The 24867-nt window shown below is 36.2% G+C and overlaps 1 protein-coding gene across 3 annotated transcripts in view; it reads right to left on the bottom strand.

Moving 5' to 3' along the window:
• Window positions 1-24867, bottom strand: part of TGH (SWAP (Suppressor-of-White-APricot)/surp domain-containing protein) — a 50405-nt gene that overhangs the window by 6336 nt on the left and 19202 nt on the right. For 2 of the 3 annotated variants that reach the window (XM_086433929.1, XM_086433931.1), the window contains 4 exons: window positions 11057-11132; window positions 10909-10992; window positions 10732-10809; window positions 14-158 (listed from right to left, as the gene is read on the bottom strand). In XM_086433929.1, coding sequence (XP_086290055.1) covers window positions 14-158; window positions 10732-10809; window positions 10909-10992; window positions 11057-11132 — 383 coding nt within the window. The remainder of the gene's footprint in view (window positions 1-13; window positions 159-10731; window positions 10810-10908; window positions 10993-11056; window positions 11133-24867) is intronic. The other variant, XM_086433930.1, reaches the window with a different exon arrangement.

Raw genomic sequence — 24867 nt, 5'->3', positions numbered from 1 at the left:
TACCACCAATTACCTTTCCAACTGGTAATCAGAATTTGATGCAAGTTTAAAACCAGGCAGAACACCTTGTTCATTTTTCCCCAACTTCTGCTTATTGTTGTCCATGCAAATTCTTGAAGGCTCTTCGATTTCTTGAACACTCTCTTCAAAATCAAAACCTGACCAAAAAGCAGTCTTAGGAGAGGTAAAACTAGTTCATCTAACTGGAGACAAAAGGATTTCCCCTAATACTGGGAAGGGTCCAGATTAATAACTGATAGAATTCTTCAACACCCACAAGTGAGAAAGTCACAATAATATTTCAACAAAGTAGCATTTTGCACTTGTAGCCCTCCAACATAAGTAGCTATAAGTGGAATCTCATAAACAATTTTTTTATATATATAAGTTAAAATTATATTAGAAATAAAGGGGACATGATTGGCCCTCAAGATACAAAACTTATCAAAAAAAGAAAAAAGGGAAAAAAACCATATGGGAAACTACGTATCTCCCAAATTACAAAGAAAAGCCACTTGAACTCTTTACAAGTCTTTCCCCAGAAAAATAGCAACCCCAACACATTAAAACTGAGCTCGTCAAAAGATATTTCCTTTCCTTCAGATATCTGACTATTCCTTTCCTTCCAAAGTCCCAAAGAAAAGGCAAAGGACAAGAGGCTCCACAGAATTTGCTTTGAACGTCTTAAAGGAGAACCCCAAAAAATCCACAGATCAACAAGGTCATTGATTGTTCATGGCAGACAACCATCCATACCAAAAAGGCTGAGATAATAAGACCACAAACGATGCGCCAAAACACAATGTAGAAGAAGATGATCCATTGTCTTTGCATCCTCGCACACAAAACACAACAATTTGGCGTCTGTAAACCTCTTCGAATACGTTGGTCCATGGTTGTTAGCCTCCCAACGATGCTTGATACACAAACACAGAAATTTTTTAAGGAACCATTGTACCCCAAATCACTGAGGCGGGAAAGGTGCACATTGAGGCCGATAACTCAACCATATACATGGAATGCACAGAAAAACCTCCATATCTCGTACCTTCCCAAAAACCAACAGTCTTCTATCCCAAAATCAGCAATACCCGCATCAACTATCTCTAAAGCCATTCTACACTATTCAATTCTCAATCATTAATCTCTCTCCTAAAACCAAAATCTCACGCCCTCTCCAAATCATCACCCACCAAGAAGAGTCAGCAGTCATCCATTTTTTTACCGAAACCTCAAAAAGGTCCCTCAAGGGAGTATCTTCACACCATTTATTGTAATGACCTAAAAATCTTAATATGTATCTCGAGGAAAGAATTTTAAGTTTTTACGTTGATTCAAAAGTATGAATCTTTAATTTTTAATATTTGAGAAAAATTAACTTCACCAATAGATTCAAAAGGGTTGAGAAACATACTTTAGCCTATAAACATGACTTAATCAGAAATCAATCGAAAAAGTTACTAAATCCTCGAATTTTGCATCAAGTAAATACCAAATTGGTAACGACACTTTAGAGATATAATTTGAGGAATCCGATCATACCATTAGATTCGTATCGAAAAATAACCCGAAATAAAGTATAAGATTATCTAAATCGACATTCGGGAAAAACAACTCCCGAAATGACGCTTATGTCCCACTTAAATTATAAATATCTAAATTCTATTAGAAAAATCTGATTTTTTTCTTATTCTTCTCTCCAAACAAAATCCATCCATTTTTCCTCAAAATTTACAACTCAGATCTACGTCGAACTAGAACGATTCAAGCTTTCCCGCAAGAAGGAAAGTCATGCACGTCGACAAGGACTACACGTGGACGCAAAGAAATTCGATTTTCGTCGAAAGAAAAATTTAGAGATTGGCCAGAGGAGATCTTAAATTCCGTTCAACCGTCGAATATAGCCCGATGTAGGTTGCCTTCCCTTCTACCTTCTAATCATGCAATAATTTCATAGAAAATCCATACGAACTTTGATAGATCGATTATTTCATCACATTTATACATATTTGAACGTATTGGATCATGTTTGCATGGTTATTTTTTATTTATTTTAGTTCATTTGATTTAATTGATGTATTTTATGCATTTTATGAGTAGTATAAGGTTTGTATCGATTTTTGTTAAGTTTCGACAAAAAAATCAGCAATTCGGAAATAAATAAATAAATCCAAATGTTGAGTTTAGTTCCAATTTTTATTTGTGTTGCTTCCATATAATATGTATACCCATTTCCTACTTTTATTTCATTAAAAACATTGAAGTAATTTTTAATTACTTTAAGTTCTTTAATAAAGTTAAGGTTTTACCCCCATTTCGAAACATTGGGAATGGTTTTAAGATCCAAATCTCATCATATCAAAATGTGATTTTTGGTTTCAAAAACAAAACGTAAAATTCAACGTTTTCTCCCGATTTTCAAAACACGATACTTAAGAGTTCCTTTGAATTGAGTAAGAAAAATTTTTATGGTGTTTCTCATATTGTCGAGGCAATTTCGATAACTTTGAAAATTCATTTTTTTTAACACTTAGCCAAATTTTCAAGATCTCTAGTTTTTTATGTCTTATGGTTTTATAGTGTTTTCTGAGTCCTTCGATTCAATCAAATCCATCAAATGGAATTGGTTGATGCTTTATGAGTTTCGAATTACTTTAAAAGTGAAATTACTTTGATAGATATGTAAGAAATTAGATGATAGATTGATCGATTTGATTGATGAATGAATAAAGAAAACGTATGTTCTCGACTGATTGATGGGACAGTGCCTCCAGTTCTGTGTAGTGGCCATACCACATAAAACGTCATAGATAGATAAAAGGATGAGATGGTTGATGGATGGAAATGACAAATGATTGTCACTGGAGGGTACTACCAGACTTTCTTTGTATTTTCGATTAAAAAAAAATGATATACTATATACAAAATAAACTATTTTGTTTATCAGAAAAGATTCGTAGAAAACCCATAAAGAGTGACGCGTTGTTGTGTATCCGAAATAGGCGAGTCAAGCTAGGATAACGCTAGATGTCATATGCTCTTCGGTAGTATGGGATACCTTAGAACATATTACAGCTTATGAGATCCGGGAATTTCTCCTACTTATTTCATGGGAAACGTTGTATGTAAATGCGGTCTCTGTATAGTGTAGAGGTAGGCGGTGTTCACATGCATTGCCTCTTGATAGGCTTCGACGCGAGGGGTCTCTTGGGCTAATTAGTGATCACTGTTAGTTTGTAGTAGTCAAACGGTTGACCACACCGTTAGTTGAACTCAGTATTGGGTTCTTAGTCAACGGTCAGTCTGAGCCGGATAAATGATCATCCAACTGTGGTATGCTAGACCGACCTCAAAATCATATTATAACGTTGGGATTCCATGTCGGATTGGAAGTCTAGAATAACGAATTGCCATAACCGAGGCGATTATGTCAACGTGTTCCTCTGCTCTCTTATCAACTACACCGCCGTTTTCTTATTATGTATCTTTTCCTTATTTTGTGATGTTTGATAGATGTTTTTATTTGAAAGATGCATAGGTCACTCCAAATAATAAAAATGATAGATTAAAATTATTATAACTGTTTATTGAATATACTTAAACATTTATTGTATGTTACATTATGAAAAACTTGCATTATTTAACTGTTCAAATGATTACTCGTGCATGTATGACTCGTTGTTAGAACAGCGCTCATCCTGCTGAGTAACATTCCCCTGTTACTCACCCTATCCTTCCCCTTACAGATTATTCAGCTATTGAGGAGCCGTTCTTTGAAGAGTCCTTTGAGGAGGTCCCTGAGGAGGACCAGAATGATGTCTTGCCACCGCCGTGTCTTTGAGGATTAGTAGAGGATCCTAGCGATTTTTGCTTGTAGATAAAAACTATGTTAGTTTAGAAATTATTTTGAAATTTAATGTATTATGAAATTGAGGATTTTGATGATATCAGTGTTTGGCGGTTGTTTCCATTTACTCTAGACTCTTGTTTAGATGTTAGTCAAATATTTGTTCCGCTGCGTATATTTTCTTTTCCGAAAGTATTATTGTTTGTGAATGTTCTATCAGGTTGTGTGGTTGGTTACCTCACACCTCAAGATTCTGACTGATGAATCATAGGGATTCGTGTTGGGATTTTGGGGCGTGTCATTTATCTTCCCAAAAGCAAACCATATTTCCCCTCCCTGCATTAAATTTTAACTTTCTTTCGAAAGATGGTAAACGACACAATATTCCTTTCCAAACCACACATTCATACGTCCCTTTGGCTTTGTTTGTTCCCCAACCCGAACTTATTAGCCACCACCTCTCTCCACAAATTACCCTCCTCCTCACCAAATATCCACAACCACTTAGATAGTAATGCAGAATTCATCGTAACAAACTTTGTAGGCCCAAACCCCTTTTAAGTTTAGGCAAGCAGATCTTCCAACTCACCAAATGAAACTTTATTTTGTTCTCCTTATCCAAAAGAAATCACTACAAATCTTATCTATTTTTAGTTCCTAACTACAGGGGATAGAGTAGGGGTGTACATTTTACCCAAAAACCTGTTACCTGAACCAAAAAAGTAAACTGAACCCGATTAGGTTTAAACCAAACCGAAACCGAGAAGATTCGGTTCGAGTCTAGGTTGACCCCTCCAAAATCGGACCGAACCCGTTATATGGAACAAAAACCAAAATGAAAACCAAGTAATTATAATATGTTTATTTTTATAAGTTTTAGCACAAATGCTAACTTGGCGAGTTGGTGAGACGTGGTGGCTCTGCCACATCCTTGGTTCAACTCCCTTATAATGCACTTTTGAATTTCGGTTCACCCGAACCTGAAAATACCCGAAACGTTTGGTTCGATTTTGACCTTTGGAACTTGAACACAAACCTAACCCAAGATTTCCGAGTTGGTCTCGATTTTAGACAAACCCAGACCGAACCCGAAAATTTGGTTCGATCCGATTTGAGTTTACCCAAATGTACATCCCTAGGATAGAAAATAAAGACAAGAAATAGTTGGGAATACTAGCTAGGGTGCTCTTGATTAACGTCAACTTCCCCCTTTAGATAAGTACCATGCTTTCCAAGTACTTAACCTTCTGCCCATTATTTCCAAAATTGGATCCCATATCTCCTAACTTCTAGAACCCACACCAAGAGGGTGACCAAGATAGGAGATAGGTAAAAATCCCACCTTAAACCCTACTACGCCGCAAACACATCGACCCCATGCGAACACAAACTCCAATCACCATAATCTTATTGAGATTTACTAGGATACGAGAAACTGCCTCAAAACACCCAAGAACGCTACTAAGGAACACAACTATGAAATCAAATAGTCTAAAAAAATGAACATATGTTCCCGAACAGTAAATGGGATATAAGATGCCTTTAACTACCAACTTTGAAACCCGACAAGCTCCTATTGAGCATCGATTTTGAGGTCATTCTACTAAGAGCTTCCATTACCACAAAGAACAAGTAAGGTAATAACGGATCACCTTGTCTTAAACCTCTTGAACTCTTAAAATACCCTTTTGGAGCCGCATTCACCAAAAGTAGAAAAGGAAGGAGAAGTACATTTCATCACCCATTTGATCCATAAAGTACCAAACCCCATCCCTTGAAGCATATACTCAAGGAAAGACCAATTGAAATGGTCGTAAGCTTTTTCAAGATCTATCTTACAACCAAGTCCCAGCTCATTAAGTTTTCTTCTTAAATCAACGCACTTATTTGCAATGAAAACACCATTCAAGATTTGTCGCCCTGCCACAAAAGCCCCCCGAAACGGACCAATAACACAATGAATCACCTTTTTCAATCTTGATGCTAGTAATTTGGACTATATCTTATCAATTGACCCAATTAACTAATCGGTTGAAAATCTGAAATATAAACTGCACCTTTCTTCTTTAGAATCAAAGCCACAAAGGTACAATTGGAACCATGGTCAAGAAAGCCTTCTCTAAAGATTTCCTCTACAACTGCTACTAGATTAACCTTGATAATATCACAACAACATTTAAAAAGAGCCGTAGAAAAGCCATCTAGCCCATGTGCCTCATCGTTCACCATGCCCTTAATTATGAAAAACATTTCCTCCTCAAACAGACTTTCTAACCAAGCTCGTTGATCCGTTGATATGCACTCAAACTGTAAATTATTTAGCAAGGGCTGCCTCAGGAAATTTGTGTACAAATCCCTATAGAACTCTACAACTCCATTAGCCATGTCAGAATCACCCATTTTCCACTCACCACAGATCTTCAACTTTGAAATATAGTTCACCCTATTGTGGTAATTGGTCATTCTATGGAAAAATCGTGTGTTGTTGTCTCCCTCTTTTAACCACTTAACCCTTTATTTCTACTTCCACGACAACTCACTCATTGCTACCACCTTCTGAAATTCCACCCTCAAATCTTCTCTTTTCCCCCCTACCCTCCCTATCCAACTCCCTAACTCCTCTTTTCTATCTAGGTCATTAATTTCCCCCAATAGCATCTTCAATTTATCATCCACAGAGCCAAAAACTTTTTTATTCCACTTCTTTAAATTCTCCTTAAAAGCTTTAAGCTTGCTCCTAAACACCACTCCCAGTCTTCCAAAAGACAACTTGTACCACCAATTCTTTATCATTTCTTTAAATTTAGATGCAACAACCACACATTCTCAAGCCGAAACGGAATTGGATAACTTCAAACTTCACCCACAATCAAAGAAATAAGGCAATGATCAGAAGTTGGGTTTAGCACCACTTCTTGGACTGTTTCACTTCTTTAAATTCTCCTTAAAAGCTTTAAGCTTGCTCCTAAACACCACTCCCAGTCTTCCAAAAGACAACTCATCCCACCACTTCTTTATCATTTCTTTAAATTTGGATGCAACAAGCACACATTCTCAAGCCGAAACGGCATTGGCTTACTTCAATTTTCACCCACAATCAAAGAAATAGGGCAAATGATCAAAAGTTGGGTTTAGCACCACTTCTTGGACTATTCTTCTAAACCTTTCCTCCCAACATGGAGAAACCAAAAACCAATCCAACTTGTTAAATATTGGGCTCTCTTGCCGATTTGACTAGTAAAATGGCCACCACTCAATGGTATATCGATCAAACCAATCGAATTCACTCTCTCCATAACAAGACATCCACAAAGAAATACGGGAGCCTCCCAACTTTTCAAAATAGAAATGAATGACATTAAGGGTATGTTTGATTACACAAGTAAAATAGGGTGGAAAAGGACATTTTCCTGTATTTGATTGCATTTTTCCATGGAAAGTCATTTTCCACCCACATCCAAAAGTCTGACAAACTTGATTTCACTTTCCCATCCATACAAAATCCATCTCTATTTTCCATTCCCAAATTAAACCTTAACTCATCTTTTCTTCTTCCCCACCACCACCATCATCACCACTAACACCATCACACTCAACCTCACCAACGCTGCCATCGGCGGCCACTCTCTCTCTCTCTCTCTCTCTCTCTCTTCTTCCTCTTCTTCTTCCCTCACCTCCGCCACCACCATGTACTCCCCTCTTCTCCCTCATCTTCTTCTTCCTCCTCTCTCCCTTCCCCTTCCCCTTCCTCTTCCTCTTCTTCTCTTTTTTTCCCTCTTATTTTTCTAAAATAACATCAAACAATAGATTCAAGTTTCTCATCCTAATCATTTTTCCACGATCATTTTTCCATGGATTTTTATTTTTCATGCAATCAAACACATCCTAAAGTCTCCACCCAAACACCAAGGCAACTCCCAACAAAAATTCTTATATGGTATAACATACAAACCTAAAGTCTATATTAAAAATATGGTTCAGGGGTAAAATCCTAAGAACTAAGAGTAATGAAGAATCTCTATGTCAAGCAAAACAAACTAGAAACTTCAATCTAGGTTTGAGATTGATGGAAATCAATCGGAAACACTAAAATTAAGAACCAATACCGGATTCTTATGCTCAAAATAAATACAAAAAAAACAAAGAAAGGGAAGAAAAATCTCTTCTTTTTCTTTTATTAATCAATCTTCAAAAAAATTAACTATTAAATATGTTTATTGGAGCTCCTTCATAACAACTTATAAACCTTCTAAAATACTAAAAAGTAACTTCCTAATCTATCTATAATATATTACTAGCATTCTAATCCTATTAGAACTCAATTTGGACATCTAAAAGGACATCTAATTATAACCTAGAGAATAAAAACAAATTTTAAAAAAGAACAGAAACATAAAACAAATTAAAAACTAACTAGGAAAATAAACTTTCTAAAATTGAAATAGAAATTAACTAGGACTACTTAAGCAACTTAAAAAATAGAAACTCAATAAAAGAAAGAGTCCTAAGAGAAGTTGGATTAGGTCTTGAGGATTGGTCAAAGATTGGATTGATTTGACCCAGTCAAACCGAGTAGACTCGATCAAACAGATTTGACTCAGTCCATGTCACCAATTTCTTTCTTCGACGCTTCTTAACTCAATCATAGGCATTGAGATAAGTGTCAACAAGCCTATCTACATCAAAAACTGACATCCTCCAACTCTTCCCAAAATTGAGACCAATCACCATAACGAGAAGGACCATACACCCCAATAAACACTCACCAGAAATCATCCCCCACTAGCCTACAAAGGACTGAGATGGAGAAAGGTCCAATAAGATCTTCTTCCACTTCAATGTACTTCTTATTCCACATAACGATAATACCTCCAAACGCGCCAATGGATGGAAGAAAACTCCACCTCTTTTCTATAATCCCCCATAACTCTCTACTAATCGTATCATTCACCACTTCCAATTTAGATTCTTGTAAGACCACTATCTGCAGCACTTCAAACCAGATCAAAGCCTTTACAGCCGACCTCTTCAATCTGTCATTAAGACCACTAACATTCCATGGGAGAATTTTAGCATACATTGTTCACCAAAAGTCTTTGTCCCTTCCTCGAATAAGTGGACATTAATGGAAACTCCTCCAAGTCTCTATGCAGCTCTCGGACCTCCCTAGTCCATCTAGCCTTTTTCTTATCCATACTACAAGAGTCAACCTCGACAAGTTCCTCAGTGGTTGTTCTCGAAACTTCAACATTGTGATCAATCGTTCTGTCTCCAATCGTCCTCTAAAGGACTTTGTGCTTTCTGGGCGTCAACTGAAACATGACCTATAACTCTCCGTAAGCTACCTTACCTCCTTACTATTCTTAAAAGCAACATTTACGAATACCAGAATCTTTTCACCAGCTTTTTCCAACGACAAACCAACTGTTAACCCTGCCTGTATCATATTTGAAGGAAACCGATTCGCTAGCTCCTGAAAATTGGGTTGTAGAGGCCTTCCCATTGACAGAAAAGTAGCTTCTTGTTGAAAAATAGCATTCTCCATCTCCCCGTCACCTAAGTCCTGAGAATCTGGTATCAAAGTTATAAACGCCGTTGATCTTGAGTCCTTCGAAACACGTAAGACTCATAGGTGACATAACTTTCTGATCTTCAGTCAAAAGAAGTCTAGGGCTAGGATTTAGAGATAGCCAATGAAAGATATCCCACTGCCCTCCCTGACCAAGGTCAAAAAAAGAAATTTGCAGTTCCACTCCCCAACAAATACCCAATAAACCTATCACCCCTGTCAAAGAACCATAACCCACCTAAAAAGGCCAGTGAAGCAACCTTCGACTGTAAGTAGCTTGATCTCGAATAGCAACTAACATCAAAGAACATAAAAAATCAAAAAGCCTTCATTGAAGATGAGTGGAGGAGGAGAAGGAAATACCCCAAGGCTTCTCTCAAGCACAAAAGCTTCTGATCTGAAAACCCCTTTCACTAGCAAAGTCTATCTCCTGGAGAGCTTAGACGACTTAAAATCTGAAACGGACTTTGACACCCAAAGTTCAAATTTGGGAAACAAAAGCCAAAACCCTCTTCAAATCCAAGCCCATCAAGACAAAGCCCAGTCTGTGACTCAAGCCCTACCTCTTCTTCAACCAAACCGTATGTCCTTGGCAGCCCATCACTCTCTATGAGTGAAGGCCACTGACTTTAAACCCTAAAAGAGTTTCTTTATGCCAGAAAGCAGTATAAAATGCTTAGTTTTTCAAGGTGTCCAGCATTTTCAACATGTAATACATAATTGCTGGCTAGTGCTTTTTATTTTATTTTTTTCTCAAGAATCTGCCCACTTGTAAAATTCCCAATATAAAAGTTCAAATCATGCCACTTCAAAAAACTTCCAAGTTCTAATCAACCATCAATTATTTTCCTATGCTTAGAAAGCTGGCTTGAGCAACTTGATTCAAACTAGAAAGGACTCACAGACTTAGAATTGAATCATCATATGGGAAGTCCGATGACATCATATAAAGCAGTCTATCTTCTCCTTAATTGCTTTTTTTGTTTTTTTTATGTTCAGTTGTATCCTTAGCTGATCCTCGACTACATTTTTAATATATTCCTTTGATTATTAAAAAAATAAAAAATCTTTTTTAGGCAGGTCTGCTTGGCCTCCTATCTTTGACTCTTCTTTTTAGCTTCTAACAAAATTTTATGCATCAATCGAGAATTCGAGATTCCTCAATGAAATAAGCATATACGATCACTAAATGGCACAGTAGCCTTCAAGAAAAAACTGTAAATGCTATATAATATTAAAATATATATATATATATATATATATAATTACCATTAGAAGATTTGAAATTGCTAATTCCAAACATGGTGATACTAACCAGAAGCATAGATATCCTCATCTTCAGCGTCAAGTTCTTCTAGTGCTCCAATTCCAAAACCAGGAGCAACTTTTCCTGCTGATGAAGCAATGGGAGAGATAAGATCAGTTTTGGTAATCTTTATTTTTTTTTATGGGAAGAAATGTACAACAGATCTAACATTATACGAGATCTTACGGTTAGCAAAAAGATTCTCTCTCATTGACATAGCTCTTCTATTTCCTGGTTCACGGTTTCCAGATACACGCAATCTTTTCCTTTCTAAAAAACAGAGCCAAATATTAACATTCAGTATTATTCAGTAGATTTACTCAAAAGATCTTACCTCTGAACTCAGGGGCATGCTTGAAAGGATCAAAACCTAAACCATGCAGATCCTGCTTTGGGTTGAGTACAAAGACCTGAAAAAATAAAAGAAAGAAGACACAGAATCCTCTTATTCAGAGACCAAAGTAGAAACATTTTGAAGTTCAATTAAAATGATGTGAAAGTGAAATAACCAAAACAAACTAGTAAATATCTGAGACTGAAGCATTGTGCATTATTGGTAAAGATCAACAAGAACGATGGAAAAATGAGAGCAAGCAGACAAACAGTACGCAAATATTGACACTAAAATCACTCCTGAAAAGAATTGAACAGGAAATTGTAACTCAAATCATAAAATCATGTTTCAAAGCATAAAAAAACCTCCAACCACACTTCCTTACCCACCTCGGTACAGTAAAAACCCTTTTTTTTTAAAATAACTGAAATGTTATTAGATGAAAAAGAAATAAGAATAAAGGAAAGAAGCTTCCTAAAGTGATACAATCAAAAACCAATTTAACAGGGTCTACGAACTCCTCTCCCTTGAGACCACAAAATTCCTTCTTGATCACAGTCAGTCAATAGGCATCTAATGGATGTCAAAAACATGGTTGTTACTGCCTACTAGAAAGAATAGGGTTCCATGAAGGTGCCAAGTGCCAATTTGGAGAGGTGGTAAAATCAGTGAGTGGTAATACAACAGTTATGAAGTCAAAGCCCCGTCTTCGCCTTCTCATCTGCTGAAAGAGAAACACTAGGGTTCCAACTTAGAGGAATACATGAAAGTATAGTAGGGAATAATATAACACTGTATTAGTAAGAGTGACCAAATTTGATTAATGCACGGCGCAAATCAAGTCATCGGTAATGGGTTACAATGGAAATTTTATAATTATTTAGGTTTCCAATTGTTTGGGTCTAGGTTTATTTTTATATTTCTCGTTGGAGTTCTTTTTTATTCATAACATTCATCATTAGAGGAAAATTATAACAAAGAGTTCTTTAATAATATCAAATCTTAATCCTATAATAACTTAAACCCTAGTTCCAAATAACTCAAATCCTAATCTTACAATAACTTAAATTCTAACCTAATTAAAATAACATAAAAGGACCAAAATACCCCTATTGGGCCTATAACATGTTCTAATAATAAAAATAAGTTTCCCATCTTATTCAAATGATGGCCCAAACATCAATAATAAAATAAATAAACAAATAAAGCCCAATTGGTACATAAAAAAAATAAAAAATAAAAACAATACTAATAAAACATCAAAAAACCTTGTTAAACACCAAACTAAGCTATATTGGACTCAACGTAACCAAAATCATCCATCCAAAGTGCTAATGATCTCCTCTGGTAAACTCTGTATGGCTTCACGATGACCTCATCAACTCCTCTATGGTGAAAGAATTCACCTCTAGAGAAATAAAACTCATGTAATACTCCACAAAATTAGGATCAACTCTCTGCAACTTGGTTCCTGTAATCCACGTACAATATGGCTTTGGTCTGTCCTTCCACTTAACAATAAATTTTTTATATCCCCTATGCCTAGTAGAAACCACTAGATGTCTTTCCCAATAGGTAATTTGGGTGCATGGCGTAAAGCTTGTAGGAATTGATGATGAGAATGCCAATGCTCTTGGTTAGGATCAAGGATGTATTAGATGGTTGTCTCGTAGGCTCAGGGTGATTGTCATAAAGTGGTTCACTGGGTGATACTACTAGACCTCAATAGAGAACAAGATCCTCCACTATGAAAACTTGACTAATACCCATGTCTAAAGGAAGCACCAAGGCATACACATTAGAACCCACTTTTTTAATATTTTTAAGGGCCCAACACTACGGGCTACAACTTTTTCACAACTTCCTGAGAGAATACTTAGGCCTAATACAAACTATCACATAATTACATGCTAGGAACTCCTTAAGCATGTGGTGTGAAGCAACACACATTTTATGCTTATCATTATTTTTAGCAATCCTTTTCCTGATCTCGGTATGCAATGTGCAAATGATCTCATTGACTCGCATGACCTATTAGACTCTATGGATATTGTTAGTCCGTGCAAACAGACAACTAATGCAGGACGATGAGGAGAGATAAGACAATGAAATTTGATTTTGGAAAAATAGGAGATTTAGAGAAATCTAGTTGGGTATAGGGTAGATTTGGTTTAGGAGATTATCGTAAAAAAATGATAGAGAATGATAATTTCTCATTGAATTAGAATAATTGGTACACAGAAATATATAGACTACTCTAGGGAGAAAAATAGGAAACTAATCTACCCAAATCAGAAAATATTCCTATCATTACAAATCCCATGATTCAAGGGATCAGCATAATTTCCTAACTAAATATACACCCTAATTTCTTTCCTGACAATTAGTCTATGACAACTATACAAGTCAACCATGACAACTGTATAATTCAACAGAGATAAATGAAGTAAGGGTTAAAGAATGTGGGGAAGGACTAACGGTAAAATAAAATAAGATTTGTAGGCTTCAAGAATCAAGCATCAAGCATGGAATTTCAAGCATCAAGAATCAAGAAAACTTAGTTCATGAATCGGTTTCTTGAAAGGATTAAAGGTTTCTTGATCTCTCATAAATAATAATAAATAAAAAATAGAAAAGATGGACTGAAGAAGAGATAGAGGATAAGAAGACAATTAAAGAAAGAAAAAATATATATATTTACCTTTGAATCACCCAATGATTTTCATGGCATCAACCATGTTGAATGCACCAACATTCAAAATAAAATAGAAACTTCTTGTTTATTCCATTCATTCTCTATAAATAAACCCTAATACAATCTATATATAAAGAAAATCAAACAAAAGTCCTAATAAAACTAAAATATCTAATTTTCGTAACTTTCTCTATTCTAATTTTCAAACCCTAATAAACTTAAATAAAGAACAAAGTAAAGTTACTAAACTACCCCTGAATATTATATTAAGATCATGAGCCAATAAAACATAAAAACATAAAATTAAAGTCCTAAAACAAAAATCTAAATAAAAGCTAAAATCTACTATTCAAGATTTGATGTCCCCGTCAATTCTCCTTGACTGGGAAAATTTCGTCACTAGGGTATAAAATTGTAGTAATTCTCATCATCGGTTGAAGAAAACTCGTTCTCGGGTTTTAAAGTACTTGAGAATGATCATTAAAATTTTTTGTTAATCCCTTTTGGCGAATATTCATCCTCGTATCTTGATGTTGTGTTGAACCATTAACTTCAAATTAAAATCTTCTATCTTGGCAAAGTCTTCATTGAACCTGTTTGATATGATTAAGTCAGTTTGAGGTAATGATGGAACAACTGCATCATGAACAAAAACTGTAGATGTTGTCTCCAAAAGATCTTTCTTAGGCTCTTCTAACGTATTTTCTACTTCATGATCTTCTTCAAGATCCAATAATGATGTCTCACACTCCTCAATCTCAATCTCAATCTCGCTTAAATCAGGCTCATAGATTTTTTCCTCGACTTCTTCATTACCCCTGTTTAAACACTTCGATTTAAAGTGTCCAAAATGATTGCACTTGGAACACAAATTTTGTTGTCTGATTGCATGTGCTCTTCGCTTTCCTTTAAAATACGATGATGAACAATGCAAAAATATGCTCAAGAATGACACGATCGACATAATTCTAACAACATATTTTTCAACTCCTCTAAGAACATCTCTGTTGAGTCCGTCTTCCATCAACACGATCTACTGATTTTTTTTTTTTTTTTTGCCTGGACCTAGGCTCTAATACCAATTTGATGCAGGACGATGAGGGGAGAAAAGAAAATGAAATTTGATTTTAGAAAAACTGGGGATTTTACAAAATCTGGTTGGGTAGAGGGTAGATTTGAATTAGGAAATTAATGAAGTATGGGTTAAAAAAAAAGTGGGGAAGTACTAATGGTAAAATAAAATAGGATTTGTAGGTTTCAAGAATCAAGAATCAATAAAACTTAGTTTATGGATTGGTTTCTTGAAAGGATTAAGGGTTTCTTGACCTTTTACAAATAATAATAAATAAAAAAATAGAAAAGATAGATTGAAGAAGAGATAGAGGATAAGAAAACAATAAAAGAAAAAAAAATGATATTTACCTTATAATCACCCCAAGGATTTCTTGGCATCAACCATGTTGAATGCACCAACATTCAAAAGAAAACAGAAATTTCTTGTTTATTCCATTCATTCTCTGTAAATAAACCCTAATTCAATCTATGTATAAAGAAAATCAAACAAGAGTCCTAAGAGAACTAAAATACCTAATTTTTCATAAGTTTCTCTCTCCTAATTTTCAAACCCTAATAAACTTAAATAAAAGACAAAACAAAGTTATTAAACTGCCCCTAAATATTATACTAAGACCATAGGCCAATATAACATGAAAATAAGCCCCAAAAACATAAAATTAAAGTCCTAAAACAGAAATCTAAATTGTAGAAAAATTGAATTTATTGAGAATTCTTGGATGATCATTACAAATGCCCCAATAGTGGTATTTATAGACCAACTATCCTATTACAAGAATAATCTAGAACTTCAAGAATATTCTAGAATAATAAACCAACTATCCTATTGTAGAACATTACAAGAATATTCTAGAAAGTTAAGAGTAATCAAGAATAATCAAGAAGAATATCCTATTTTCTTGATTCTATGAGATCAAATTTCCGGATTCTTCTACACTCCCCCTCAAGTTGGTGCATAGATGTCAATCATGCCCAACTTGTTTATCAGATGTTCAAAGTTAGGTCTAGCAAGCCCCTTAGTCAAGATGTCGGCTGTTTGCTGACTAGAAGACACAAACGGCAAGCAAACAGTTCCAGCTTCAATTTTTTCCTTAATGAAATGTCGATCAATCTCAATGTGCTTCGTCCTATCATGCTGGACAGGATTGTGAGCAATACTTATTGCAGCCTTGTTGTCGCAGTACAGCTTCAGAGGAAGTTCCACAGTCATCTTGAGTTCTTCAAGGATTCTGTATATCCACAATACCTCACAGATCCCTTGAGCCATTGCTCTAAACTCAGCCTCTGCGCTACTTCTGGCAACAACATTTTGCTTCTTGCTTCGCCAGGTAACCAAGTTTCCCCACAAAAAGGTGCAATACCTTGAAGTAGATCTCCTGTCATTCACTGAACCTGCCCAATCTGCATCAGTAAATACCTCAACACTCCTTTGATTTGTCTTTTTGAAAAACAGACCTTTTCCAGGAGTAGACTTTAAATATCTCAAAATTCGGTAGACCGCCTCGAGGTGTTCTTCATAAGGTGCGTGCATAAATTGACTAACAACACTGACAGAGAAGGCAATATCCGGTCGAGTATGAGATAAATAGATTAGTTTTCCAACCAATCTCTGGTATCTACCAGTATCAACAGGAACACTTCCCTCTTCCCAAAGCTTTACATTGGGATCCATGGGAGTCTCAGCCGGTCTGCAACCACTTAACCCGGTTTCCTTCAAAAGATCAAGAATATACTTTCGTTGAGAGACAACGATTCCTTTCCTTGAACGAGCAACTTCCATGCCAAGGAAATATCTTAGTGTTCCCAAATCCTTGATTTCGAATTCTAAAGCAAGGCTCTTCTTTAATCTCTTTATTTCGATCACATCATCACCTGTGAGAATAATATCATCAACATAAACTATTAGCACAGCAACCTTTCCTTCATGAGAAAACTTGAAAAACAAGGTATGATCAGCTTGTCCTTGAGAATATCCTTGTTTTTTGACAGACTGTGTGAACTTCTCAAACCAAGCCCTTGGAGACTGTTTGAGACCATACAGGGACTTTTTTAGTTTGCATATTCTTGAGCCAAACTTCTCCTCAAAGCCCGGCGGACTATCCATGTACACTTCTTCCTCCAAGTCACCATTGAGGAAGGCATTCTTCACATCTAGTTGTTGCAAGGGCTAGTCCAGATTAGCAGCAATAGATAAAAGTACTCTCACCGTGTTTAATTTTGCTACAGGAGCAAAAGTCTCAGAATAATCAATGCCATATGTCTGGGTGAATCCCTTTGCCACCAACCTAGCCTTGTATCTTTCCACTGAACCATCAGAGTTGTACTTCACAGTGAAGACCCATTTACAACCCACAGTGGTCTTCCCAGCTGGCAATGCCTCAACACTCCAAGTATTGTTCTTCTCAAGAGCTTTCATCTCTTCAAGTACTGCTTCCTTCCACTTTGGAACCTTTAGAACCTCCTGTACACTATTAGGAATTTCTACACTGGACAATTGAGAGGTAAAAGCAGCAAGAGATGATGACAATTTCGAATATGATACAAATTTAGACAGTGGATGACTAGTATAAGATCTAACCCCTTTACGAAGAGCTATAGGAATGTCTAAATCAGAAGGCTTAGACTGACTGCTGGAAAGAGAAAGAGAATTATCTATAACAAACTCAGATTGTTGATTCGTCCTTGGTTCAGAATCATGGCTGTGCTGTAGAGTCAATTCATCTTTCCTTTTCTTATGATTCTTCTTCAAGTAAACAATCCCTTTCCAAGTTCGGTCACCATCCTTGAATCTATTATCATGTTGTGACATTATAGTAGGTTGTTCCTTATTTTCGGTTTCCAAAATTTGTTGTTCAGAATTCTGATTTTTAAATTGTTTTTCAAATGTAGGTCTAGACTCAAGGGAAAAACATCACTCATAATAGGAGGATTTTCAAGGAATGAATCTTGGCCATTTACTGTAGGTGCAGAGATACTAGACTCAGATTCTTGCAAGAGAAACACATCATCTGAGAGAAAAACATTGCCCGAGTTAAATGAATCTTCCTTAAAAATCTCCCCCTGAAGATGAATATCCTTAAAATATGGTTGTTTTTCAAAAAATGTAACATCCATTGTGACAAAACATTTTTTCGATATCGGGTCAAAACATTTATAGCCTTTCTGAGTTGGGGAGTAACCAATGAAGACACATTTTATAGCTCTGGGCTCAAGTTTTCCAATTTTTCGATGTTCATGAACAAAAACCGTACAACCAAATATTTTTAGAGGTAGATCAGCAGAAAGTCTAGTAGTTGGAAAACAATTTGTGAAAACTTGGAAAGGAGTTCGAAATTGTAAAACTTTGGAGGCATTCTGTTTATTAAGTACACAGCAGTTAAAACAGCCTCTCCCCATAGATACTTGGGAACTTTAGTTGTAAAAAGTAATGCACGAGCCACCTCCAACAGATGTTTATTTTTTCTTTCTGCAACACCATTCTGTTGGGGTGTATCGATGCAAGAACTGTGATGAATTATTCCTTTTTCAAGAAAAAAATTTCCCAAGGTCGTGTTAAAATACTCTTTCCCATTATCACTCCTGAAAACTTGTATGTTAGTTTGAAATTGAGTCTGCACCATATTGTAAAAATTTTTAAAAACGCGTTCGGCCTCTGATTTTTCTTTCAATAAATACACCCAGCAGAGTCGAGTATGATCATCCGTAAATGTGATGAACCATCTCTTGCTAGAAGGTGTACTTATCTTATTAGGACCCCAAACATCACTGTGAATAATAGTGAAAGGTTTTGATGGTTTATATGGTTGTGAAGGAAAAGATGTACGGTGGTGTTTTGCAAATTCACATATTTCACAATGAAACATAGATGGATCTTTATTGCCAAACAACTTAGGAAATAAATGTTTTAAATATTGAAACTTGGATGACCTAATCTTAAATGCCATAACATAATATTATTATTGGAAACAGAAATAGATTCAAAGCAGGAACTTATTTGTTGAGATTGCCGCTTTGATTCAGATCCATCATCAAGGAAGTAGAGTCCTCCACTCTGTTTAGCACTGCCAATCATCCTCCCCGAGGTCAAATCCTGGAACACACAATGAGTTGGAAAAAATTAGTTTGACAATTTTGATCACGGGCTAGCTTGCTGACAGACAAAAGATTACAGGAAAGTTTGGGAACGTGAAGAACATCGTGAAGAGTGAGTGATGGAGATGCTATAATAGAACCTTTTCCTGCAATGGCTGAAAGAGAGCCATCTGCAATCTTAATTTTCTGATTACCTGCACAAGGATTATACGAAGAAAAAAGATTTGACAACCCTGTCATATGATCGGTTGCACCTGAATCGATGATCCAGGTGCGATCAGGGTTGACACCAATGAGAGCTTTTTTCAGGTAATTACCTTTTTGAGCCAAAGAACAAGTAGGATTTTTCTGAGACTCGAGAATCTTGTACAGTTGGTCTATCTGCTTCTTGGTGAAAGGAAACGAATTTGAAGAAGACTGCTGCTCTTGATCCGAGACACTGGCCTGAAGTGCACGCCCCGTTCCACCAGACTTCTTCTTCCAGTTTGATTTGCTTGCCATGATTTTCCAACAGGTTTCCCGTGTGTGCCACGGACGTTTGCAGTGATCGCACCACGGCCGTTCAGAACGCTTACCATCCTTCTTCACCTCCTCCTGAAAATCTCGAGTTACAAGGGCAGAACTTTCTACTTCCAAGTTAGTAGTACTAGGAACCGATTTGTGGTTAAGCATCACACTCTGCCGTGCTTTTTCTCTCCGAACATCTAAGAAGGCCTCACGAATTGTTGGCAGAGGAGTTTTCCCTAAAATTCGGCCCCGCACCTCGTCTAATTCTTTGTTAAGTCCTGCTAAGAACATAAATACACGATCATTCTCCTGTCGTTTCATGAACCGGACACTATCATTCGCACACTCCCAGACATCATCATAACAGAGGTCTAACTCCTGCCACAATGTCATCAACTCGTTGTAGTAGGAGGTTACATCTCGGTCACCCTGTTTCGCGTGCCAAAGTTTGGATTTTAAACCAAAAATCTGCGAAGAATTTTCTAGATCGGAATACGTATCCCTGACTGCTTCCCAAACATCTTTGGCCGTCGGCAGGAACATGAAGGGCTTGCCAATTGCGGGTTCCATTGAGTTCACTAACCACGCAATAATCAAAGAATTTTCTGATTTCCAGGTCTTGAGAGTCGAATCTACATCGGCAGGTTTTGTCACTTCTCCTGTCAGATATCCAAGCTTCCCCTTGCCTTCCAAAATCAAACGAACGATTTGCGACCATTCCGTGTAGTTTTTTCCATTTAGACAGTGGATATTTAATTGGAACGAATTCGTGGACCCTTCTGAACCACTAAATGAGATGGAGGAGTTCAGGTTCGAACTTGTGGTGCTTTCCCCTGACACCACTGAGTCCTTACTAGTCGCACCGGTTAAAGCCGTCTTCCACGGATTTTGACCCGCCATAGGTAATCCCTAGATCAGAACCTAGTGCTCTGATACCATGTAGAAAAATTGAATTTATTGAGAATTCTTGGATGATCATTACAAATGCCCCAATAGTGGTATTTATAGACCAACTATCCTATTACAAGAATAATCTAGAACTTCAAGAATATTCTAGAATAATAAACCAACTATCCTATTGTAGAACATTACAAGAATATTCTAGAAAGTTAAGAGTAATCAAGAATAATCAAGAAGAATATCCTATTTTCTTGATTCTATGAGATCAAATTTCCGGATTCTTCTACATAAATAAAAACTAAAATCTACTCTTCAAGATTTTATGTTCCCATCAATTCTCCTTGACTAAGAAGATTTCGTCATTGGAAAAATAAAATTGTAGTAATTCTCATCATCGGTTGCGTTCTGCATTAAAAACCTCCTCAAAAACAATTTTAACAATCCTAAAAAAATTGGAGGTCTTGGAAATTGCATCTGAATTTCATGCATGGGAGGCTTTCCTAGTAAATCGTCAGGAAACAAATTCTGAAATTCCCCAGCATAGACTTCACAGCTCATGAAATTTCTAAGATAAACTATCTTTAATTGGTGATGGGAAAGGCTTTCAAATTTTAACATTTACAATCGCTCGCTTGACTTGGGTGGGGAGGATTTAACTTGACATTTTTGGCTTCATAAATGAATGAGCACATATTCGATCTACCAGATAGTGTCACGTCTCTATCATATAGCCAAGATCTACCCAAAATGATGTGATCCATAACAATGTTGTTAAATAGCATATGCGACTATGTGCGATCAGCACATGCTATAAGAAAAAAAAAATTGCAAAAAAATATGCCATCACACAAATCGCATATGCCATTGCTTACATCGCATACTTCGTATTTGCCATCACACACAAACATGCCATTGCATATTGGCAAATAACATAATTTGGGTATACGACTATAGCATATGCGACCGTATTTAACAACACTAATCCATAATCATAGGCACAACATCGCAACTCAAGGTATTTTTAAATAAGAAAAGTTGTATTGGAACAAGACACCTCAGGGCAATAGAGGTTGGTGGTGTATCTACCAACGCAACTCAATGTGGTTCAGGATGATATAATGGCGTCGATCCTAGATGGAAGATAATACTCAACGAGATCATGTTCGTGCAACTCCCATCATCAATGATCATCTAACAACTCTTTTCACCCTCTTTAATTTGGGTTAGGGTACACTCATCAACTGTGAATTTCAACATTTCATTTGTACCCTCAATAGACTCATTTATGACATGTTTAAAATGTTGTGAGGTATTTCTAACACAATTTATACATTCTTCCTTACCCTCACACTCTTCATCACTAAGACTATCATGAGGCTCATAGATCTCTTCTTCATATTCATCCTCACTGCTCGGATTTCGAGCTCATAATTTCTTCCTCAAATTCTTCTAGTTCTTTCTCTTTTGTGCCTTCAATTGACAAGTTTGGGCACTCAATAGTACAATGTCCAAATCTTTGGCATTTGGAGTATTCGACTCGTGATCGCCGCTCTTCATGTTGACTCTCAAGGAGCTTTAACCTATCCTTACTTAATCTAGCCTTATTGGTTGTCTAAGTGCAATTCAGAGTGGCACTCAAGGCTGCAAGAGCTTGAGCTATGGGATGCATGGCAAACTGATCACTCATACCTAGGGTTGGCAATGGCTCGGTTCGGTATCGGATCAATACCAACCCACTACCGGTCCGAAACTTTTGTGATGTGTTCCATATCCAATCGGATCAATGAATTTTTACACCGAATCTGATACAGTTAGATATTCAATCAATTTGATCCAACTATACTTTTCTTCCTCAAAATCAAAACTTAAATTTCCACATTCTTCCACAAATCAAATCCTAAATTTTCAAACAGATGAAGCAGGGTCTTGATGGGTTTCACATGTAGATGGAAAGATTGGTGTAGTAGAGACAGGGACAGGGAGAAAATGATGGAGGTTGGAAAGGTTGGATTTTAAGGTAAAAAATATTAGGGTTTGAGTAGATAGATAGAGAGTGAAAGAAGTATACCTGGAGGACGATGTGTTTTCAATTGGGGCCATAGAGATTGAACTTAAACCACCTACTCAATTGATTGACGGGCATAGCTTTTGTAGCTGTTTTATATGCCTGAAGTCGTGTAAACCAGAAATAAATTAACAAATATGAAGCAAGACCTACTCCCTCCCATCCATTGAAGAAGATAACCTAGGGTTTGGGAAAGCTTCTAACCCTTGTCCATCGTTGAAGATGATGGAATTTAAAGAGAAATAAATGTATATTTTTAAGGAAAGAGAGTAACTTTTTTTTAATAAATGAGGATAAAATAGTTTGCCATGTTGTCAATAATAAATGTTTTTGGACTCTACACTCTGTCAATAATAAATGTCTCTAGAGTTTTGGACTCTCCACTTCTATTTATATTAAATAAAGAAGTGGGTCGGATTTTAATTGGTTTGGGATGAGGTGAATCTGAAAGCAATCTGAAATTTACATCAGATCTTAAAAATCAATCAAAATCCGATCCGAAAGCCCTTATTTCTTTATCTGAATCCATCTTTTTCAAATCGGATAAAATTCAGTTCATTGCCAGCCCTACTCATACCAATAAGTGTAGACACGTTCTAAAGAACCCTAAATGGCCTAATGTATTAATGCAATGCCAAGCAACTAATATGAATAATATTCTAAATGCAAACAAATAAAACCCTGAGCTAGACATAAGCTCTGATACCAAATCGCTGCACGATGAAGTAAACAATTCTAATATGATGATGGGAGGTCAAAAAATTAATTTTTGAAATAATAAGGATATTATGATCTGAACTACAACAAACTAGAAACACCTAACAAATAATCAATGAATAGCTTTAGATCCAGTGTAATCCTACAATGCTGCTCTCCAATAATAAATTAAGGGATCCTAAAGAAAGTTAGAACTTCCAACTAGCCTAGGGTATTAATCTAGTATCAAGGGGCGGCTTCTACAACCTAATCAAGGATGGTCAAAGTCAAAAGATCAAATGACTATGTATCAATTTTGATTATATTGGACAGCAAGGTACATTTCAGTGTTTGTTAAGAAAAAATTCCAACAATATCTACAATTAAAATAAAAGAAATAAGACATAGGACTGATGTACTAGGGGTTTAGGTTTATGGGATGATGTTGGGGTAAGTTTTGAAAGGTTTAGGAGTGATAGATAAGGATCTATGGGATAAAGTGACAAGTATTCAGTTTCATCAAGGAACATTTATCCATGGTGTTGAGTGCATAGTGTTGAGTGCAAGGTGGTCCCCCTAAAAGATTATCATATCATGTTGGGACGAGATTGGATCTCACATGTACAAGTTACCTCTGATGCAGAAAACAATATTTTGTGTCACTATCTACTTGAGGCATCACCATGGAGGTCAACGCATGTGGAACCATCAATAAAAGAGTAGATTGACAAATGGGAAAACGCGAAATCAATTTCAAAAGATCGTGTGCCGACAATTCTAGTTACAACACAAAAACAAGCGCATAAAGTGGATAGCACATCAAAGGAGCCTAAGATAGATCTTTTGGAGACATTTACAATACTTGTTAACGATGGAGTTGTACCATCACTATCTTATTCATCTTAGACAGGTACAATAGATGCTTTGCTAAAATAGAAAATCGCAATTTGAAGTTCATAATTCAATGCAACATCAGGACAAAAGGACAAGCCTTCACCAAGGGGACGAATCAAAGATTGTTTTAATCATTATCAAGAATTTCAAAACTCAAGGGCGAATTTTCTCCAACCAGAAGAGAATAGTGGGGGATGCAAATCAAGCCAAGAGTAACAGAAACCAATGAAAATATTGTAATTATTTAGGTTTCCACTTGTTTGGGCCTAGATTTATTTTTATCATTTTTAATTTGGTTGGGGTTATTTTAGATCAGTTATTTTTTAATTCTGAGTTGTCTTTAGGTTATTTTAAGGGCTTGGATCAAGTCTAGGTACTATTCACATCATTTTTCTTTAGGCCTTTTTTTATGGGTCAAAACTTATCATATTCGATGTTGTCAAATGCGGTCGCATATTCGCATATGTTATTTTCAAAGTCAAAATCGCATAAGCTACAGTCACATACCCCAAATTATGTTATCTACCAATATGCGATGGCATATGCGGTTTGCACGATGGCATATTTTTCTCCATTTTTTTTCAAAAAAAGAAAATGCTTGCAGCTTATGCCACTGCATATGCAATGTACAAAATTGCATATGCGAACAGCATGTGCTAGTCGCATATGCTATTTAATAACATCGGTCGTATTAGGTTGGTTTTTGTGTCATCTGAAAGGCTATCCAATTGCCTACCCAATTAGCCCAACATTTAGCGATTTTGATGAGTTAGAGAGAGTTATGGCCAAAATACTAATAGGGTATTAAGTTTATCTGGGATTGGCTTTTCAAAGTCAAAAGTGTCAATGTTTAAGTCACATTAGGATTATGATTTAAGTCTAATATGA

The sequence above is a fragment of the Akebia trifoliata genome, chromosome 3 (assembly GCF_017979445.1).
Source record: "Akebia trifoliata isolate Shusen 1 chromosome 3, ASM1797944v1, whole genome shotgun sequence".
In the NCBI taxonomy this organism is placed as follows: domain Eukaryota; kingdom Viridiplantae; phylum Streptophyta; class Magnoliopsida; order Ranunculales; family Lardizabalaceae; genus Akebia; species Akebia trifoliata.
Note: the sequence above shows the minus strand (reverse complement) of the source record. Positions and strands in the feature narration are given on the sequence as shown.